This window comes from Rattus rattus, chromosome 9, assembly GCF_011064425.1.
Source record: "Rattus rattus isolate New Zealand chromosome 9, Rrattus_CSIRO_v1, whole genome shotgun sequence".
NCBI lineage: Eukaryota > Metazoa > Chordata > Mammalia > Rodentia > Muridae > Rattus > Rattus rattus.
Genome location: NC_046162.1, coordinates 69,440,562 through 69,463,077, shown reverse-complemented (window position 1 = coordinate 69,463,077; position 22,516 = coordinate 69,440,562). Strand labels below are relative to the sequence as shown.

Below are 22,516 nucleotides of genomic sequence, written 5' to 3'. Positions count from 1 at the left end.
AATAACCAAGACCACTCAGGGCTGGGGGCAATTTCCTGGCTTCACTGTTCAGACCTACCTGAAACCAGTCTATAGCACCCAGAGGGGAGCTCTGTTACCTTTTTCCTCTTAGATTTTCCATTCTGTCTGTCATTTACCCCAGTTTAGTTTCAATGTTGATTGTGTGAGAGCCACATGAGATATTTTAAAAAGGTTGCCATGGGTCTCCCTCTCCGCCACACTTGAGCCCAGATGTCTGGAGGCGGGGGGGGGGGCAGGCAACAGTACTTTCTAAAGCTCTCAGGGGTGAGAAGCAGCATCAGGAACCATTGTCCTGTACGATTGCCTCTCGGATCTGAAATCCTACTCCAATCACAGGGGATTCTACCAACATTCAGCTTCTGATTGGGAAAACGGGAGCAGAGCTGGAGATTCTGTGTTTCTAACAAGCTCCCTAGTGATGCTGATGGCGCTTAGCCCTGCACCTCATTTTGACCTGTAGGATGCTCCCCAGAGATTCCAAGATGCCTTTTACTGTGGGTGGCTTGGGGGGGGAGTGTTGTATTCTCAGAGGTCGGTCAGGGAGAGCCCATTGGAGGCTGGCTGGAGGTGGGAAGTCATGTCACTTACTCTGGGAGCAGTCACAGGCCCCCAGCAAGGCTTTTTCATCCTGGCTGTGGTCTGCAAGGAGAAGAACAGTAATCCTGAGAGAGCTGGCCAAAGACGGGCTCCCACCTCTGACCCAGCCCTACGAGAGGAATTACAGCCATGAGTACCCAGACGGCTAGGTTTTAGAGATCAGGGATTACAATTTTCTGCCTCCTCCACTCCAGGCTCCACACCTTCTAGCCCTTCCCTGTATACGCCAGCCATTCTTGGTCTAGCTAATAACTTCCCAGGTGGCATGTCTGTCATAGGTGCTTGGGATTAGTAGACCTACGTACGAGTCCTAGCTCTGGCACTGGCTTTGCCAGCTTGTTGATCCGCAACTGTAAATGGCAGCGATGATATTTATACCAGAATGGTATAAAAAAGAAGACAGCTCCTGGTACAATGGGAGCATTCAGTAAACAATGTCAACCACCTTCCTTAAAGAGTACAGAACTTAGGTCTCTGTGATGAGATTAAGGCCATGCGATCTTCATAAGGAGTATGATATGCTTATTGGCCTTGTATAATCATGTATTAGTGGCAACTCTTGACCGGTTCCTGGAGCCCGAGCCTCTGGGAGAAAGTTCCTTCTAGATTTTTCCCATGAACCTTACCAGCGCTGATGGTGGGGAAGTGCCTCATGTCATGGAGAAGCTTGCTGACGACAGGGCTGGACCTGGAGTACAGCCCGTGGCTGTTGATCCCCAAGTGGAACTGGACCCAGCTGGCCTCTGGTCGAAACTGCACTGGGGGATCCAAGGAGGTGAGGTTGAATTGTTCTTTGTATATCTTGTGCCGTCTGCAAGAACCAGGAGAGCGATTTGGTTGTTGAGTTGGTAGAATAGGAATGCACTTTCTGCGCATGTATTCATGCTTTCGTTCATTCAGCAGGTGTATGAGCATCTATTACAAGCCAGGATTTATGTCACTTTTAGGATACCACGGGGAATAAAACAGCCCCTGCTCCCTCCTTGTCCCCAGAGAGCTTCTAATCTTAATGAGAAAAATCATGTTACACAGTTCCATACAGACATAAATAAATACTAAGTAACAGACTCATGCAACATGGTTACATGTAGACATAAATACTGAGTTACAAACTGCGGGGATCCTGAAAGAAAAGGCAGATGGTTGCATGGTGCGAGTAGAAGTGGGCATGTCCTGACTTGGAGACCATTTGCATTTCTTAGTCTCTCAATATTTTACACCTCCCTAGGCCATGGAGAGAAGGCAACCAGTAAGGATAAAGGGAATGGAGGGTGTGGGTCCTGGCGTCAGGGAAAAGGATGACGAGCTGTTTTCTGACTGCTCTTTCAATAGATTTCCTGCAAGGAGGAGAGCAGAAACTTACATTTCTGCTTTGATTAGCTCAGAGTCTCACTCAAAAGACACGTGGTATGCTTAGGAAGTAATTAGGGAAATATAGGAAAATTTACCTTTAAATTCCAATACGTTGGACACTGATGCTGCTATGTATGAATTCTGAGTGTGCAAATACTCGGCACAGGCAAATATGGACTTCTGTGTTCTGCCTCTACCCCTCTGTGGTGAACACTAACTCACAAGGTCGGACTGAAAAGCTACTGATTCCTGTTACTTTAGCGAGCTTTAAAAAAAATCCGTTTAAAATTGTTTATTATTTATTTTAGAATTTTATACATGAGCACAAAGTATTTTCGAGCTTTCAAGTTCATATCATCTTCCTCTATAACAGTTACACACACGCACGCACACATGCACGCACGCATGCACCCGCACGTACTACTGAGTACAATTAATTTGTGCACCTCTATTTGAACGGTGGCACCCACCTCTACGTAAATGTAGGTGGCCACGCAGCTGCAAATTCATCTCCTGCAGGAGGACCTAATTGAAGACTGCCTGAGAGACCAAGGGTGGCTGACCCAGACAGTGCCAGCCAATTGGGAACTGCTGTTTAGAAGAGATACTTCTTGGGACCAATGGGGTGGAGGATATTAAAGGAGCTTGCAGAAGGGGTTCAGACGAGCTTGCGGCGTTTCTCAACCTGCTCCCCGGACTCTATACCATTGACTCCATGCCACCTCACCTCCAACCCCCAAGGGAGGTAGGGGTCGGGCAGCGAGTAGTCCAGGTCACAAGCAGCACACATGGGCATGGGCAACCTATCATCTGGAGGCTTGTTCTCGAGTAAAACCGCTTTCCATCCCTCCGCAGCCGTGTCCTGACGTTGTGGCCCGGCCTTGAGATCTCTTCCTTCATCCACTGCTGCACGTTGATTGGTGTGATCTTCTGAAGGTCTTGTTCTGGAGGCTGGACTGTTGAGAGCTCATGGGTGCTGCATCCCTGAGGGAACCGGGAAGACATTTTGGCAACAGTCCTCCTGGTCCTCTGGCTCTTAACGATGTTCCCGGAGCCCTAGTCCTTTCTTGATGTCCATGTTAGAGTTCTTCTTCAGCCAAGTGCGAAGACAAAGCTCAATGGAGAGTGGATGGATGCTGAGTAAATTTGTCCTGTTGACACGAGCACTGCCACGTCATCTCCCATACCCCCAGTGCTTGCCCCTCCCCCAGCAATGGCAGTCCTTTCCTCAGGTAAGTCTCAGAGAAAAGGGAATGTCTTCCTGTAGTTCAAATTGAGTGTTCATGAATGACTGATCAGTGTGTGCAAAACTAGCATCCTCCGTCTCCTCCTCCAGGATGACGGCAACCTGAGAGTGTTCCCCAACCAGCCCAACCTAGCCAATCCCTCTTTCTTGTACTGTATACAGTAAACTCACACGTTTCTGGTTGCATAGCAGGTGCCCTCCATGGGAGCGAGCAGAGCCCACCCGATCTCAGCTTTTCTGGGCACACATCTGCCATTTCTTTATCATCTATTGTTTCTTCATTCCCAGTTGCCCCAGCCAGGTTTCCAGGACCTAACCATGCAGGATGTAGCAGTGATACTGGCCAAGAAACGAAGAGTTGGTTACGAAACACCAATCTGGACTTCCTCTACCTATACAAATAGCCCCCTAACTGGAAAAGAAGGCCACAGAACAAAGGCATTCATTATTATCTTTTATGTTCACAAGAGTGACTTCCTAATATGTACAAGGAGCCCAGAAGAGGCAGTGACAAATTCCATTTCTATCAGGCTTTCAAACTGTCAGGTGTCGTTGACCCTGGACATCTGGGACCTGATCAGGTTGTTCATCCGGGCATGCTCTGATCCAGGAATCAGCCTTTCAACATCTGGAATTGTTCCTTTGAAAGGGCAGCGTTGAGGGACAAGGTTTCCAATTTGTTGATGTTGGATGAAGGGTTCCTTAGTCTTTGGGGGAAGTTCTTACACCTGGCATTGAATATTCACTCTGACCCTCTGGGTCTCTGCCATCTTCTGTTCTTGACATTTGAATTCACCGTCTGGTTGGTCTCCTGAGAGTTGCTTTCCCACCCAGGGCCAAAGCGAGCTCCCTGCTTAGCTACGTTCTGAGTCTTGAAGTTTTGCCATGTTATAAAGACAGTTTCCACAGACTTTCTAACCGTGGAATTGTTACATTAACCTTGTTCCTTGTGTTCCATTTTCATTTGTGTTTATGATCCTGTGCTGTCCTTGGACATAGCCCGATAGAACCCCTATCCTGCCTGTACCTTATCCTTTTGTTGATCCTTGGCCTTTAGCTCCTCTTTCCCAAGTCTCACCCCCATGGTTATCCCTCAGAGCTCTGCTGGCCTTACACTCGTGCCTTTGCACAATCAACCACCTTTTCTCTTTCCATCCGCACTCCACATTTTCTGTTATTTAGACTTAATTGTGAAAATAAGAAACTTGCAAACGGGATACCGTGAATCTGATTTTAGATGGTAACATCTTACCATCATCGTGGAGAACAAGTAGAGGTATACCTGGTCGAGGAGCAGAAAAAAAAAAAAAAAGCAGAGGATTTGGGTCAAAGAAGCAAGTGTAAAGGAAGTTGTGATGTCATTGTCAAATAACGAATGACCTCAGGGTTCAAGAGAACTCAAAGGAAAGTTAGGGATGTGGCTCAGCCCACGGAGTATTAGCCTCGCATGCAGGAAGGCCTGGGTTCCATCTCCAGCACTGTATAAATTGGGTGTGATGACCCAAATCCCAGAACTCAGGAGGTAGAGGCAAGGGGATCAGAAGTTCAAGGCCATACTCAGCCAGCTATATAGCAAGGTCAAAGCAGCCTGAGCTCCCGTGGAACCCTCTCGACTTATGGTTTTTAAAGGTGGGAAGAAATGTATGTATGAAGGTGCTTGGGAGATGGATCAGTGGTTAGACCACTTGCTGACCAAACAAGATGGCCAGAGCTTAGATCCCTGGGACCTGTATAAACACTGGATGCATGTGGTGGCTGGTCTGCAATTCCAACTCTGGAAGGCAGTGACAGGGGATTCCTGAGGAGTAAGCCGGCTAGGTAGACTAATGATTATGAGTGAGCTCTGGGTTTGGGTGAGAGATCCCGTCTCAAAGAATAAGGTGGAAAATGATCAAGAAAGAGTCCTGACATCACGTGCAAAGACAAAGGAGGAGGAGGAGGGGACGAGAAAGGAGAGGGGGAGGGGGAGGGAGCATAGAGGTGGACCTAGCCCAACTCCTCCTCTTCGTGTCATTCTTATCAAGTTGTTACCTCTTCATTATGTAGCAGTGTACCGGGGAGAACATCAAGCCACCAGCAGATTAGCTCAATCTGTCTACTTCCAACATGGAGCCCAAAATATTCTCCTACCTTCTATCAATGAGTTTTATTTTAGGCCCTGAAGTTAGGCAGAACACATTCCTTTCCTACATTGTAGATGTTATGATATTCAAAGACAGTTATTGTGTGGCCTTGGCATTACTACATGTTCATATTAAGTTTTGCCGGCCACTCCCACGGTTCTTCCAAGACCAGAGGTTTGGGTCCATCTGCCGATCTTAGCTATTGTGATGGACGGGATGTTTCTGCCCCTCCCCCAGGTCATGTGTTGAAATCCTGGTTTCCTAAGTGCTGCTATTAGAAAGGGGGGGGGCTTTGGAGATGCTTGGGTCTAGAAAGCAGAGACGTCCTAAATCAGATCAGTGTCTACAAAATAATACCCCAGAGAGAAAGCTTTGCTTCTTTTGATGTACAGCGTGAGAGCTTGAAGCTAACTGCCTATGGGCCAGGAAGAGGGATGTATCAGACATCCAATGACTGGCATGCCTATCTTGGAAGGTCTAGGCTTCTGCACTATGGAAAGTAAGGTAAATTTCTTTTGTTTATGAGCCGCTGAATGTATGGTGTTTTGTTACAGTGGTTTAAATGGACAAAGGCAGTAATGTTTGCACATCCTATTTATGACATCCAGAATGAAGTGTGAGGGCTCTACATTGCCCAGGGAAGGGGAGAACATGCCCCTTCTATTATTTTAACCAAACGCAGAATGCATTTTGAATTAAAAAAAAAACATAAAAAAGAACATATCTCATAGCTGTAAGAAAATATGAGAATGCTTTCATATATAGTATTCTAAGGTTGGCCTCACACATTCCGTGACCTCATTCCCAGTGCTGTTCTGTGGCTCCATCCTTATCATCATAACCGTTCTAGTGTTCTACAGTGCAGATTATTAATCTCGGATCCCTCCTTGTGGTTGTGATCATGCCAGCGTTCCATGGTACCGTTGAATGGAGTATGATTGCTAAGCTCTCTCTGCTATGTTGTTGTGACCCTTAAAAGAAAAGGTTTTCTCTGGCTGGTAGCAAATCGAAACGGCAGGAAGAAAACAAATCGTTAGGAAGAGCAAAACCACTGTGGTTGGCTCTGAAGTTGGAACAGGTCCAGGGCAAGGACCACCAACCAATCACAAACGCCCAAGACTGTGAGAGTGCGCAGGTCAAGGGCAAGGACCACCAACCAATCACAAACGCCCAAGATTGTGAGAGTGCGCAGGTCAAGGGCAAGGACCACCAACCAATCACAAACGCCCAAGGCTGTGAGAGTGCGCAGGTCGAGACAAGGACCACCAACCAATCACAAACGCAGAAACTGCAAGACTGCGTAGGTCAAGGTCAAGGGACCACCCATCTATCACACATGCTGAGAATGTTTACTGCTTGATAGCCGAATAAGGAACAGAATCTACCAACAGTAGGACTCAACCAACAGTAGGAAGGTGCTCAAAATGGGATCCCTTATCTCCTGATTGACAGTGGACTGTATTTTAATCTTGTGAGAGATCAAACCACGTCCTCCTCGACCTCTGACCTTCAGAACAAAATGGGTGCTGCTTATGTCTCTGAGCTTAAGGTAGCTTATGCAAAGTAGTGAGAAATGATATGTGCTCTGTTCACAAAGAGGCTGAAAAGCCACACACCATTACTTTAAGCGTTTTTCTATTTATTTTTAAAACTACATTCTATAATCCTAGCATCCAGGAAGCAGAGGGAGGCGGATCTCTGTAAGTTCAGGTCCAGCCTGGTCTGTGTAGTGAGTCACAAGGTACTGAGGGCTGCAAATTGAGATCCTGTCTCAAAAAAACCAAACCGAAACAGAAATGTACCTTACATTTCTTTCCCTCCCTCACTTCCTTTCTCTTTCTTTTCAGTTTGTGTCTGTCTGTCTGTCCGTCCATCCGTCCGTCCATCTTTCTATCATATCAAGGCATCCCTGCATTCGCCATGCTCCTGCTTCAGCTTCCCGAGTGCTGAGAATATAAGATTGTAGGCATGTAACCACCATCCCGGATCTAATTTTTTTTTCTTTTTTCTTTTCGGAGCTGGGGACCGAACCCAGGGCCTTGCGCTTGCTAGGCAAGTGCTCTACCACTGAGCTAAATCCCCAACCCCAATTTTTCTTTTTCTTAAATGTAGACGACTCAATTAATGCTTCAGAGCATTCCTTTTTGTTCCTAAAATGGTTAACTGACTTTTGGATAGACTTTTTATTTGAATTCTCTAGGGTCACCGGGCAGGAGACATGTAAACTTTATTAACAATCACAGAGAGGACAGACTGATTCGTGTGCCCGAAGCGAATTAAATGTGTACTCACAAGCACAGCGTTCTCACGCTGGGCAGGCAGCAAAAAGGAGAAAAGAATGCAGGCCGAAGGTAGCAAGGAGCGAGTTTGTCAAATTAGAGAGGAGACTCCCCAGACAACAAGGGGCAACTGCCTTCATTTTTAGCTCAGTGTTGTTTTGAACGGACACCATTCATCCATCAAATGTTTGCCCAGAGCTAGATATTGATCTATATTTTGGAACTAGAGCTGCGCACAAAATAAAGTGCTTTTCCTTTTTCTCATGGAACATCTTTCAGGCAAGTAATTTATTCTGAATTTTTCCAAAGGAAGCCACACATCCAGATCATTATCCCAATTAAGCATCTCTGTTTAAAAAGAAAAGAAAAAAAAAAGATTGGTTTGGATTAAACGGCATCTCATTCGAGGCCAAACAAGTTCACAGCCCTTGTGAGTTCGCTGCCCCGTTGGAAAACAAGCAATATTAATGTGAAATGATATTAAAAGCCCACCCTCTACAGTGCTGGTTTGACACGCTGGGGAAAGTCTACAAATGAGACAAGACAAGGAAGCATTCTTCTTATTAAATACATTGATTCCAAGAGCAGAAAAAAAAAATTGTGGCTGAATCTTTTTTCTTCCCACAAGGTCAAGCCCCTGGTTAGCTTCGAGCTTGGGGTAGAGGGAGGGAAGCCAGGCTGGCGAGGTCTCTGAAACTCTAGCCGCAGGCCAGTGAAGCCCTCCTCCTTTTCTCTCCCCAACAAAAGGTCAACATGTACTAGTTTTATAATTACTGAAAACGTCCAGTATTAAAATTTTCTAGATGTGGAATTTTATAGAAATCAAGGGAGAGGGCAAATTGTTGGCCGGGTCTCTAGCCAACTTTTCCTTTATTAACATTTTATTTTTAGGAGGGGGGAGAAAATAGAAAAAGAAAATAAAACCCCAGATCTGTCCGTCCTAGTTCCCAGGACTCTGGAAGCTACCACTGTATGATTGCTAGACTCTCTTGGGAGTTTGCTGGAAGGGGTGGGAAGTGGCCAGCCAAGTCAGTCACCCTGAACCAGAGCAGTACAGAACGGGATTGAGTAGGAGGAGGAGAAACGATTTTCCTGGCCCAGCCGGGTTTGGGGATGAGGTGGCGTTTTCTTAAGTGCTGGCAAATAGATCGTAGCTTCAGCCAAAGTTGGGGACACAGCTGGGGGACACAGCATCTGAACCGGAACACCCGTGTGTGGCAAACGGAGTGCGTCTTCAGTCATAAATGGTTTCCTGTCAGGTGGGGAGTCCAGGCCTCACAGGCTGACCATGCTGGCCCTTACCAGAGATGGAGTCCCACTTCTCTTAGGGCTGCTGGCTGTGTAGGAGAAAGACAGGATGCTGCTGGGATGCCCTCCTCTGTGAATTTTTCTTATAAGTGATCAAAGGAAAGCTGCAAAGAGTAATCCGTTTCTTGCAGAGGCTTAGCGTGAGCGCTCTCTGCTTCTGAGTAGCCAGCCAGTGGGGAGGTGCTGGAGAGATGGCTTAGACGCATAACATGGTTGGAGTGGTTACACCACGGCAATTGGCAAATGTTACAAGTTAGGACATTTTCACCCTCAGAGAGGCTGGCTGCCCAGAGCTAGCCTGCCTGAGGGTGGCTGCATGCTTAGAAAAAGAAAAATGGTAAATATACAGAAAAATCTATTTGCTTCTGCAACCCTGCGTATCAGGCTTGGGGGGAGAGAAAAAAAGAAAAAAAGCAAAAGTCTGACAGAGTGGCTCGGTAGGGCAGCGGTGAGTAAGAGGACTTGTAGCTGGGTATGAGATAGCCAAGCTGACCAGATAAGAGAAATGACAGGGCTCCGGGAAAATGACAAAGCTGGCCTTGTCAGGTTCTGATGGACACAGACAAGACCTTCCTGAGGAATACACGCAAGGTACAGTGACCTCCTTACTTATTCATACATCTAGTACATTTAGTTGCAACAGATAAACTTGTGCATAAGGGTAGCTTCTCAAAAGAGCCTCTACCTATTCCAGGGAGGGAGCACCCCAGACCACCTTGCAGACAAGGAGCTCTATATGAGGTTGCTGAGGAAGGCTGTAGGGTGTCCTGGTAACTGTCTCCCGATGATCAGAATACGCCTTTTATGGCTAAACACCCTTTAAGCTGCAGGTACCTTGTTCCCACCATATCAGAAACTAAGGCACCAAGGCATCCTACCATACCTGTGTATTGAGGTCTGTATCCTCAAAGGACGGGGCAACAAGGTAACCCCCCATGCTTTATGGTTTTGCTCAGTGGTGTGTGTGTGTGTGTGTGTGTGTGTGTGTGTGTGTGTGTGTGTGTATCACAGGAAGAAATGCTGTAAGAGGTAGATCTGGTCCACCATGATTTGGAGAAGAAGTCATGCCATTCAAGCAGATGTGATGTCAGATCCAGCACAGCAGAGAAGAACCCCATGGTGGGGAGGGGGTTTTGGACAGAGGATTTGAGGAAGCCCCAAGTACCAGAGGAAGCAGGCTTAGAGTTAGCATCTGAAAGAATACCACTCTATTTTAAGTGGGTATATAAAAACCTGTTCGTATAAGGTGGAGATCTGTGTAGCAGGGTGGAAGATCACAAGAGTACGCCGGTTTTGAAGCTAACTGTCGTTCAAAGGGAAAAAGTACTCAGCATGGAACCGAAGCACCAAGCACTAGACGTTCTGTCCAAGGTCGCTCCCCACGTCAATAAAACACCTTAGTTACCAGTGCCATCCTGACCTTGAGCTAGAAAACCCACTCTGTGCTCCTTTCTCTAGGCAGAGATGAAGTTCCCTTAGTAAATGTTCCCTAAAAAGCACAGCATCCATTTTGGGTAAAACGCACTGTAAAAATGTTGGATTTTTAAAAAAAAACTTACATAGTTTTGAATAGAAAACGTGTTGACATAATTCAGAACTTTAAATCTCTGACATTTCTTTGCACCCCTGTTCCCTGGGGGCAAGTGATGTCACTAGCCACTCTGTTTTTCACCTTCATTTCTAAATATGTGGTGCTGTAAGATCTACACGAAGAAATTTCACCAAAAGATCTTGGCAATTTTTCAATTCTGTATACAGAAGGCTATCTTTTTTTTTCCCCCAGATAAGTTGCTGTAATAGTCAACGTAGGGCTGTAACTCAACTGTTTTCTGTGTAGACTTCCCGAGTGCTATAATTACAGGCATGCACCATGGTGCCTGGCTTCTCTATTTAGAACATTTTTTTTAAGACGAGGCTACAGCCTGGTGTGTGGAAATCATGTAATTAACCTGCGACGGTGTGATGGTTAGTGCTAAAATGTCAACTCGCCACAGCCTAGACTTATCCAGGGAGAGAGTCTCGATTGAGGAATGACTGGATCAGGTTGACCTGTGGGCACGTCTCTGGGGGTGGGGGGAGACTGTCTTGATGGTTGATTGGGATGGGAGGACCCACCCTCGAGGTGGGCGTGGCCCTTTCATTGGGTTGGACCCTGCACTGTCTAAACGTAGAGAGAGGTGGCTGGGAGCTAAGCAAGGAAACAGGTAGGGTGGCCCGTGCTCTTGGCTGTGGATGGGCTGTGACCATCTGTCTCAAGCCCCTGCTGTTGTGTCTTCCCTGTAGTCATGGACTGTGACCTGGGGTTTCGAGCCTAACAACCCCCTTTCCCCTCTAAGATGTTTTGGTTTAGGGTGTTCTATGACAGCAACAGAAAAGAAAGGGACACATTCTGTGTGGGTGTTTGTGCCCTTCCAAATGCATATGTTGATACCAATTCTCTAGGGGTGGGGGTCTAACAAGGTTTTGGGGGTGGGTGGAGCTCTCAGGACTAGGATATATATCCATATCCATATCCATATCCATATACCTATCTATCTATCTATCTATCTATCTATCTATCTATCTATCTATCTATCTATCTATCTATCTATCTATCTATCTATCTATCTATTATCTATCTATCTATCTATCTATCTATCTATCTATCTCACAGAGAGCTAGCTCTGGCCTCCCTACCATGTGAGGACACAGCGAGACAGTGTTTTCTCTCACTCACTTGACTCTGGAGTTCCCAAACATTCAGAACTGCGAGAAATAAACGTTGTGTGCAAGCCATCCATCCTCTGGGGTTTTATCAATATAACTTCCGAAATTCTGAGCGTTTGACAAGCAGTGTTCCCCCGTGCGAGAGTACATCTGTGTGATAAATTCCTAGAGAGGTGACAGAGTGTTGGATAAGGGCAAGCAGGTCTTTGTTAGAGACGCTCAAATTCCCCATCCCTGCTACTCACGGTGCGGGACTGTTTTCCACACAAGTGCTATTACGCCTTTTGGATCTTTGTCAACTGGCAAAGGTGAACAGTGGTTCCTCATTGTGTTCTGAGTTTGCGTGTCTCTGTTGTTGTAAGCGAGGCTGCTGCTTTACATCTTCTCGGGAGACATTGGTATTTCTTGGACTATTTTGTAGAGGGTCGTGAATCTTTCCCTCGTCGTCTTTATATGACTAAAACGATTATTTCATTTCTATGATTTACAAACAAGATAGCCCAGGCTGTATGATACCCTGTCATGAGAGGAAGGAGGAAGAAATCTATAGAAGAGAAGATGCTGGTGGCCAGAACAACCTCCTTGTAGTTGTCACCACTGGGAGAAAGGAAATCAGTGAGCAAGATGTCGCCAGATGGCCCAGTGACATCTTCTGTCTATCTTAATACAGTTGTCACGTTTGGACTTCATGCCTCTTTTAATGAAACACCTTCCTCCCACAGGCTTGGGTGGGGTTTCTCTCTGCTGCCCTTTGAAAGACTGAGATCGGGGTTGGGGATTTAGCTCAGTGGTAGGCGGCTTGCCTAGGCGCAAGGCCCTGAGTTCGGTCCCCAGCTCCGAAAAAAGAACAAAAAAAAAAAAAAAGAAAAAGAAAGACTGAGATCTCCCTCGTATGTCACAGAACAGAATCAGAGACAATGCCAGCTCCTATTTTACACCGTCCATGGCAGGACAGAACCAGCCATGTCTTTTGCCTTACAACATCCAAGCAAGGGTCTGAAACCCATTTTCCACATGTACAATTTATTTTTTTTCCGGCGCTAAGGACCGAACCCAGGGCCTTGCGCTTGCTAGGCAAGCGCTCTACCAGTGAGCTAAATCCCCAACCCCACATCTACAATTTTTTAAGGGCCCCTCCCCTGCTTGTTTCCTCTTTGACTTTTGTCAAGACAAAAATTCTGATTCTCTGCGCGTCACAGGTGGGAGCCACCAAGCCCAGTTTTGGCTTTTTTTTCCTCTTTAATCAAAACCACTTCCTTATTCTTCTCTTACACTCGAGTGATCATGGGAGGTGCCGCTCTCATCAGTCACAGCGCCACCGCTGCATGATTAACCCTTGGTTCATCTCTAGACTAAATCATAGCCATTGATCTTCTCTTCCCTGACAATCTTTTCCTTGGGAAAGGACCCAAGACTCCAATCTATGTTCACATTAGTCTTTACCTTGAGAGCTCCTTCAAAGACCACTTCAAATACCCACATCTCCATTACCGTCCTATCGCTGACACTCTGGATGAAGAATAAACAGGGGAGGCAAAGCACAAGGCCTATTTTTTATTAACAGTGATGACAAGGGCCAGTCTAGACCCCTGCTGGAATGAGGAGAGTGTGGAATCTACATAGTATGGCATCTACACAGTGTGGTGTGTGCACATAGTGTGGTGTGTGCACAGTATGGCATCTACACAGTGTGGTATATGCACACAGTGTGGTGTGTGCACATAGTATGGCATCTATACAGTGTGGTGTGTGCACATAGTATGGCATCTATACAGTGTGGTGTGTGCACATAGTATGGCATCTACACAGTGTGGTGTGTGCACACAGTATGGCATCTACACAGTGTGGTGTGTGCACACAGTATGACATCTACACACAGTGTGGTGTGTGCACACAGTATGGCATCTACACACCGTGTGTGCACACAGTATGGCATCTACACACAGTATAGCATCTACACACAGTGTGGTGTGTGCACACAGTATGGCATCTACACAATGTGATGTGTGCACACAGTATGGCATCTACACAATGTGATGTGTGCACACAGTATGGCATCTACACACAGTGTGGTGTGTGCACACAGTATGGTATCTATACAGTATGGCATCTACACACAGTGTGGTGTGTGCACACAGTATGGTATCCCCACAGTGTGGTATATTTACACAGTGTGATATCTACACAGTGAGCCAAACAAGAGCTAACTGGGAATGCTATCACAGAAAAGGACACATGGCTGCGTCACACAGTGCTGACTCTGGGGCCTGGGAAGATGACACTGTGGGCAACAGTGAATATTATGTAAGCAGAGGACCCTAGCATCAATGTCAGAAGCTGAGTGTGGCTGCATCCATGTCTGTTACCTCAGTGTTGGGACAGAGGCAGGAAGATTGCTGTCCAGTCTGCAGGCTTGCCAGCCTAGCACCAGGTGCACTGGGATACAACGTCTCAAGGAAGTAAGGCAGAGACAGACTCCATCAGGAAACCCACTTCCGCTTCTGGCCTCCAAGTGTACTCCTGCACAGCCACACCCATGTACCACCCCTCCTCCAAGGGTGGAGCTAGCACTGTTGCTGAACACCAATATCTCAGATGACCCTCCGACTCCTGGACAAGATGCCCATTCCTACCCACAATTTGCAAAGGAAAAAACTGAGACCAAAACACGGTCTTAGTGACAACAGTTCACTGAAGCTCCAGAGCTTCGGTTTATGTAACTGTGGAAAACGAAGGTCCTGAACGCTATCCTTGTCTATCAACACAAGCATTGAAGCCCAACCCAAAAGTGAGTTCACCGTAGACATTTTTGTTTTGTTTGACATGGGTCTCTTGTAGCCCAGGCTGGCCCTGAACTCACTTGTACCCGAGAATGATGTGCTTACTTCCCAAGCTCTCAGATTGCAGGCATGCTGCAACATGCCTGATGTATGCAGGGCTGGATATAGAACTTTTAAGCTTTGTTCATGTTAGGCAAGCCCTGTACCCTCTGAACTCCATCTCCAACCTTTGGTTGCTCATTTTAATGACTACTTTTCTACCAGTTGTAAAGACTAGGAACCAGGAGGAGGAATTTCAGAACCACAATTCTACTGGGGAACCGGAAGCAACCTGCTTTGCAAGCTAGGACGAAACCCCTAGGACACCCTACAATCAAGGGGGGGCCGAATCCATGCCACAGGGATTCTTACCATCACTGCAAGCTTTGGCAAGTCTTCAAGGGCGAAGATCATGCCTGACCTCAGAGTCTCGCTGTAGCTTGTTCATGGTGTCTCAGTGTGCAGGGTAAGTTCTAATCAAGCTAGGACAAGGCAATCCAGCAGGTCTCTGCTTGGGACACAGGCGGGGACATCTATTTGTGGGAGACACACAGGTGGGCAGCCCTGGAGGTGAGATTTAAGTGGAGTCCGCAGGACCTGGGTTTTCATTAGCTTCATGGGATTCAAGGAGCTGAGGGCATCAACTTGCATTCCATTCTGCTACCAGAATCGGGAGGGAAGAGTCACTACTGGGGTGTGGTGCTAACCGGGCAGGCGCTGTGAGACTCTGAGGGAAGACAGCTGTGACTCAGAGGCTTCCAGGAGGATCTACAGGGTTTGCACAGGCTGGGGCAAGCTCCTCACCCATCTAGCCACAGGCCACACAGCTTCTGTTCTAGAAGCATCTCCTGGTGCCTGCATTTCTTGGTCTTGAGGAAATAGAAAGGCTAGGATTAACACTCCCAATCCACACTTGATTTTAGGCCACATGTGTTGATTTTATTCTATGTAGTGTTCCTTCTGTGCTGGGATCAGGCCCTTTTGGAGAATTTTGGTACCAGACCAGACAGTTACGAACACATAGTATTTTCTGATGGTGGTCAAGGAAGAGCTATGGGGACAGAATTGGAAGGGAAAGTAGAAAAACCTGTGTGTGTGTGTGTGTGTGTGTGTGTGTGTGTGTGTATACAGGTGTGTGTGTGTCTGTGTGTACACACATGTGCACGTTCACTCTTCTGACAATGTAGAATTAGCTCTGTTCCCCAGTCCTGGCTGCACAACACAAACGCAGGCGTCTTTGACCCCTTCCTTTCCACATTCTATACTTCTGCACCCACAGGTTCTTCCTTTTGGATGCCTTCCGGTGGCCTGTGTTGTAACTCAGTTCTCTTGCCTGGGTAGTGGAATAGCCCTGTATCCGGCCTGGCAGATGACTCTATTCTAAAGAGACACGTGTGTCGCTCAGTCTCACTACCAGGGTCTTGAAACAATGAATCCCAAAGACACGGGAACCCCCCCTCCCAAGGAATCTCAACCTGGGAGAAGGAAAAGACACAAGCTGGATGGGGTAACTTTGTTTCCCTAAAAGAGATTGCAAACAATCCTACGGACTTGTCAGACGCCTTACAGGATGAGACGGAAGCCCAGATAATGACGGGGCAAAGGTCAGGGCCACACCTTTGGCAGGACGGCTTAGATGCGCACATCCTCGGCTCTCTACTTCAATTTTGATCTCAGAGCTGGAGAAGTGGCTCAGTGGTTAAGAGCATTGGTTGCTCACCGAGGACCTGGGTTTGATTCTCGGCACCCATGTGTTAGTTTTTTTTACCATGTTGAACTCTCGTTCTGACAACCCCGTTCTGTCCCCCATGGGTGCAGCATCCACATGATGCACAGACCATGCAGACAAACACCCATACATATAAAATAAAAACAAATAAATCTAAATTTAATCTCATTTCAGGATATTGGACACAAGTCACTACTTGTCTTTCTTCCAAATGTGGCCATGCTGAACACATGCCTTTTTTTTGCTTTTTGTTTTTAATTTGGCTCTTTTAATTGGCTTATCGGGGATAGGCGGCTCAACCTAACCAGGGGTACAGACTGTGACCCCCAAGTTTGCTAACAGCCTCTTTGTTTGCTTGAGACAGAGTCAGATGTACCTCATGCTGGCTTCAAACTTTCATGTAGCCAAGGCGAGAGCCACTATGCTCAGGTTTGTGTGGTGCTGGGCATTGAACTCAGGGTCTCATGCATTCCTGGCAAGCGCTGTGCTAACTGAACCGCACTCCTCCATGGCATGAAGAATAGCCTCTTAGCTGATTTTTATGATGTTGATCTTTTATTTTTTTTCCCTTCTTCACTCTGGGTCCCATCAAAATCAACTGTGAATTGTGTCTTCAAGCATTTGCTTCTTATAGAATCTTTCCATGGCTTCTCTGATTTAAAACCTTTAACATATCCCAAGTGGACTCATATACATACATATGTGTGTGCATACATATACACATAAACATACACATACATTATACATACACATATACATACATTACACAAACACATATATATACATATACAAACACCAACATATACATCATATACACATACACATACATTATATATACACATTACATAATACACACATATATTATGTACATATACATTACATATATACACACATATATATTACACATATACATATACATTACATATACACATACACATACATATGCATACACAAACATACATATCCATCATATATACAAACACACAAACATTACACATACACATATACATTACATATACACATACCATAGGCATTACATATATGCATACATACACAAACACAAACACAAACATATACATTATATTCACATACACATACATATACAATGTGTGTGTTATTTTTTCCTTTCTTATCTAAGTTCTGTGTTTAAAATGTCCAGACATCTTCCCCTCCATCCTTCCTTCTTTCCGTGGCATCGTCTCCTAAAACTTTCTAGCCCTCCTGAGTCAGGAAAGACTAAACTGATCACGGGAAGGTCTTCTGTCATTTCTGCTGAGGTCACTACTCTCCGGCTGGCATCTTGCCACAATCTCACTTCCAGGAGCAACGATGCAAAACCTGCTTAAGCAGAGCTCTTTAAATGCACGCCAGGGCAGCGATGCTTTGCTAAAGTCACTGTTTACCCAGCCGTTAGTCAGTGCAGCAGAGCAGACTGACTTACTGAGATTCCCCGGGGAGGAATCGGGTGAAATGCCTGAATTATTTGGACCACAGCTCATGTCCTAGAGCCATGCACGCATCCTCAAGCAATTCCAAGAGGTGCCATTGGCTGGTAGGGGGCTAAAATGGGTAACCCCCTTTCCCATCATCAGGGCTAGGATTTGTGGAAGAACCTTAGTCCTGGGGTCCTAAACAGGAAGGCAGGAAGGAGGCAGGCAGTCACCTAGGCAAAGCTTTGGTTCTAAACTCAGTGTTACCAGTCACAAAGCTAGAGCGTCAAAAGGGAAAACGGGGCTGAGTGAAAGGTTCGGCCATGTGTCACCTTCTCAACTAAATTCTGACATCCTTAGGACGTGACTCTGCCTTGGATCCTCTTTGGCACTTGGTAAAGTGCTGTGCACACAGCAAATGACCCTACACGTTACTAGTCATTAGCCGCACAGACGAGTTTCTATCCATTTCCAAACCGTGGGGAGAAGAATCTCCTGAGGGATGGGATTCCATTTCTGTAAGAGTTCCCAGGGCCTCGCTTAGACATGTGTTGAGTCTCCAAATGCACTCTGCTATAAGGAAAACCATAAATGCATTGCAGCGAGCACAGTACTTAGCCTTCAATTAAATCTCGCATCTGTTTGAGACCTTCATAGAAGATGCCAGTTAGGAACCAAGAACAAAGGGACTTGAACCGATACAGAAATCTTAGAGAAAGTCAGGAATCCTAGGTCCTTGAGAGTCCAGGCGTGACTCTTTCTCATGGCTTCTCAGTGTGCCAGGACTCGCCCCAACACTGACTGCTACTGTTGGATGACCTTACACATTTGAGTCTAGATGGCTTCTAGATCGAAGGAGAGGACCACAGCAAGCTAGAAGGGACATTTCAGGAACTGGCACTAAGCTTTCCCTCTATTGCAGCATGTAGATTGATCATGGGAGATGTGGGGATCTATACACCCTGGAGCAAAACATGAGAAGGACCCACTAGTCTAAGGGTTTTCCAGAGTCACAAAAGGGGACTGCAGGTCCTTTCCTAGATTCTAGCCCTGGGTGTGGAGCTAAGGACCAGAATGGTTAATAAATATCACTGGTCTGAGGCAAATGCTTATGCAAAGAGAAGCTGAACTTTGACCTTGCCGGTGAGTTTTAGTACACAGAGGACAAGCCAAAGTTCAGAGAAGTCCTGAAAAGAAGGCTCCTGCTTAGAGAACACTTCTTTCCACAGCCCCAGGAATGGCTGTATGCAACGTACATTCAGAAATGTGAACCATGAATGTGAACCGTGAATACCAGCCCAACGGGGCCTCCTAGCCTCACTGTGATATGGAGTTTCACAGAGCAGGGCTTCCTGGCCACAGACCACTGCTTTTCATATGATGATTGCATGCTTTGGTTCTCAGTGAGGAGTTAGTTCTCCTCAAGGAATAGTTGGCAATGCCTGGAGGCCCTGGTGGGAGCCATAACGGTTGGGCGGAGTGCTGAGAGACGGGAGTACCCTAGGATGCAATGAGCAAAGTCCCACCACAGGGGATTATCTGGCCCCAGAGGTCAGTAATACTGGGGTTGGAAACCCTGGACTAGAGCCACGGAATCATGAGGAAATAAAGCACTTAATCCTCTGATGACAGCCCGAGAGCCGCTGTGATGGATTTTTTGACTCTGAGCAATTTAGTATTTTCAGTAGACAGCATAAACGTCTTCCTCGGGGCCCCATACGCTGTATATCTTCTGTACAGCAGAAATTTAAAATGGTACTTAATTGCTTTTTTATGTAAATCTGTATCAGAGAACATTTCGTTGTCAGACTTACCCCAGCCTAACAGACTTATTGACAAGACACTGAAACTCACTAGGTGCAGTGTCGATGTCTTTAAATGGTAAATTGTATTTCACCATTTAATGTGCAATCCCAGAATAGATAACTATATACACAAACACCCATATACACATACGCTTACATATACACATACACACTCATATCCCCATGCATACATTCATACACATATGCACACAAGCATTCAAATGCACATAAACACAATACAATATGTGCATGCATATATACATACAGACACATATACAGGACATGTAATCACACACATATGCATACATATACATGCATTTGCATATACATACATATACACATGACATGTAAACATACACATATATACATATGCATACATATACACAGTTATGTACATAATATATACATACAACATAGATGCGCGCACACACACATGCGCATACACACCATTTTTAGTACATAACACTGATGTAGATGGATATGAGTCCTCTCTTTCCTCTGAGATTTTTCTGAGCACAGAAAGCAGAAACGTGGTTTAAAGATAATATTTCCAGCAGACCAGGAAGACTCAGGCGGTTTAAAAATACACACCCTGGGGGTTGGGGATTTAGCTCAGTGGTAGAGCACTTGCCTAGGAAGCGCAAGGCCCTGGGTTTGGTCCCCAGCTCCAAAAAAAAAGAAAAAAAATACACACCCTGGAGTCCCCAACAATCAAGGGTTTGCTGTATCTCTGTTTTTCAACAAAGAACTCTGCCTTGCTATCCGTTTCCCATGCGTATTGAAAGAGAATGGTATCTGAATGGAGGGGCTTGCCGCAGGGCGGGCAAGCTTTTATTTTATTTTACTTATTTATTTTTTTGTGGCGTATAGGCAAATTTCCTTGTGATCCACCCAGATTAAATTTTTTCCAGTCGTTGGCCTATGAACCACTGCTAATTTGCATGGTATTATTTCCCGTTTGATTTACAAATAGATAGTAATTGTGGATTTGGCCTCTTTCCCTTCTCGACATGAGCGGTCAACCATGTGGTTGGAAAATTTATTGAGAAATTTAATGCTTTTTTTTTTTCTTTTGGTCTTCTGGAATTTTCTACACTTCTGTTATAAGAAGGCAACTGGGCCTTCATGCTTCCTTGTCTAAAGGGCGATTATGACTCAGAACCGACTGGAAATGAAACAGCAGACTGGCTTTCTTTCCTCCTTCTGTTTCATTTTTTTTTTTTTTTTTTTGGAGCTGGGGACCGAACCCAGGGCCTTGCGTTTCCTAGGCAAGCGCTCTACCACTGAGCTAAATCCCCAACCCCTTCTGTTTCATTTTTCTGAAAGTTCCGATTGGGTGAAGGAATGTGCTATGTGGATTGGCAGGGAGAAGGAAGTGGACAGAAGTCGGGAGAAGCATGAAGCATTCTTCAAGTCAGGGGAGGGAATTTGCCTGTGGGCCTCTGCTGAAGAGGACCTGGCTGGTACCAAGAAAGACTCATTTTAGGCACCAGGAATTCAGTCTCAACCAATAGTCTTGTGCTGGACCCCCAACCGAGAGGTGACAGCATCACCCATGTGCATGAGCTGGGATGTGCTCTCTGCAAATGTCACAAGGCCTGGACCCTAAGGACATTGGCCCTAAAGGGGGGGGGTCTGCTGGAAGGAGGTCTGTGGTGTCTGAGATGCAGTTTGCAGCCGTCTTAATAGAAAGGGGGCTTTGATTCGATTTCTGGAGAACGAGGCAGAACTTCACTTCTTTTCCGATCTCGCTGGTGGCGCACGATCCAGCTACCCGTTTACCTCCCGTGTGAGTCAGACTCCGTTTGGTTCGGGTACCGTAGTAACACTTAAGTCTTCAAACCTCAGTGACTTGCTACCACCATGACAGATTTCTGTTACGCTGCGCGACTAGCCAAGGTCATTAGGGATTCCGCTCCGTAGAATGGCTCGAAGCCCGTTTGACGGACACAAAGGATCGAGAAGACACGGACTTCAGGGTCCTCGAAGCAAGGAGTGGAACCGTGGGGTTCAGCCCTGGCTTCCCAGTACTTTGTCACGTAGTGACGTTGGCAGCTGCAGCTGACATCATGCCATTAGCTAGAGCTGGTCACAGGACCCACCCGATGGCCTGGCACCATCACACACACACACACACACACACACACACACACACACACACACACACACACACACACACACACACACACACACACACACGGCTATGTGTCGTAATGCCTCTGCTATAGGATTTCTTTTAACTTAACGCCATCAATATTGCACATTTGCGTAGCACTCATTGAAGGCAGAGCGTTGGGCCATTTGAATAGATTATCTTACTCTAGAACCCTCCAGCCCGGAAGAGGATTAAGGTCCACAAGTAGAAGTAATAACGGTTAAGTGGAAAAGGATACGAAGCTGGGTTTTGACCACAGCCTTTCCCGCTCTTCCCCAGTAGCTTGAGAGAAACTGATGCCTTGTCAAGAATTTAATTTGACGGGGATGCAAATTAGCACAGCCACTATGGAAATCAGCCTCAGGAAACTAAAAATAGACCTACCACACGACCCAGCCATACCACTTGGATATTTATCCAGTACTTAGAATGGAGACACCTGCCCACAGTTCTGTTAGCCCCAAGATAGGAAACCAGTCCAGATGCTCATCAACAGATGGATGAAGAAAATAGGGTGCAGATATACACATGCACCTACACCGGGGCTAAAGAAAAATTAACGTATGTCATTTGCAAGAATATTGCCTGGAAGTGGACGGCATCGTGCTACGATAGGTAAACCATGCCTTCATGTGCAGAGTCTAGACTTAAAAAGTGACATAAAAGTAGAAGGGGGACTGTTGGTGGGGAGTCAGGGCGGGAGGAAATAAGAAAGGGTGACAGGAAGGGAAAAGGACACATTGTCTGCTCCCTCTCCTATGTGGAATTAAGGTTTACATATCCTATGCAGAGGGCACAGGGGAAGTTAATGAGTGACTCTGAGTGTCAGGCAATGATACACCCTTGCGAAAGGAACACAATGAAACCCAACATTTTTGTGCACTAACACATTAATAAGGAAGCTGATTTGACTTTCTGATGCCACTTTCCTGCACACTGTGATTG

General features: G+C 46.1%; 1 protein-coding gene across 1 annotated transcript in view; it reads right to left on the bottom strand.

The window, feature by feature from the left end:
* Positions 1-22,516, bottom strand: part of Fam20a (FAM20A golgi associated secretory pathway pseudokinase) — a 51,063-nt gene that overhangs the window by 11,002 nt on the left and 17,545 nt on the right. The window contains exons 2-3 of the mRNA XM_032914053.1: positions 1,245-1,429; positions 610-660 (exon numbers count right to left, since the gene is read on the bottom strand). Of these exons, the coding sequence (XP_032769944.1) occupies positions 610-660; positions 1,245-1,429 (236 nt within the window). The remainder of the gene's footprint in view (positions 1-609; positions 661-1,244; positions 1,430-22,516) is intronic.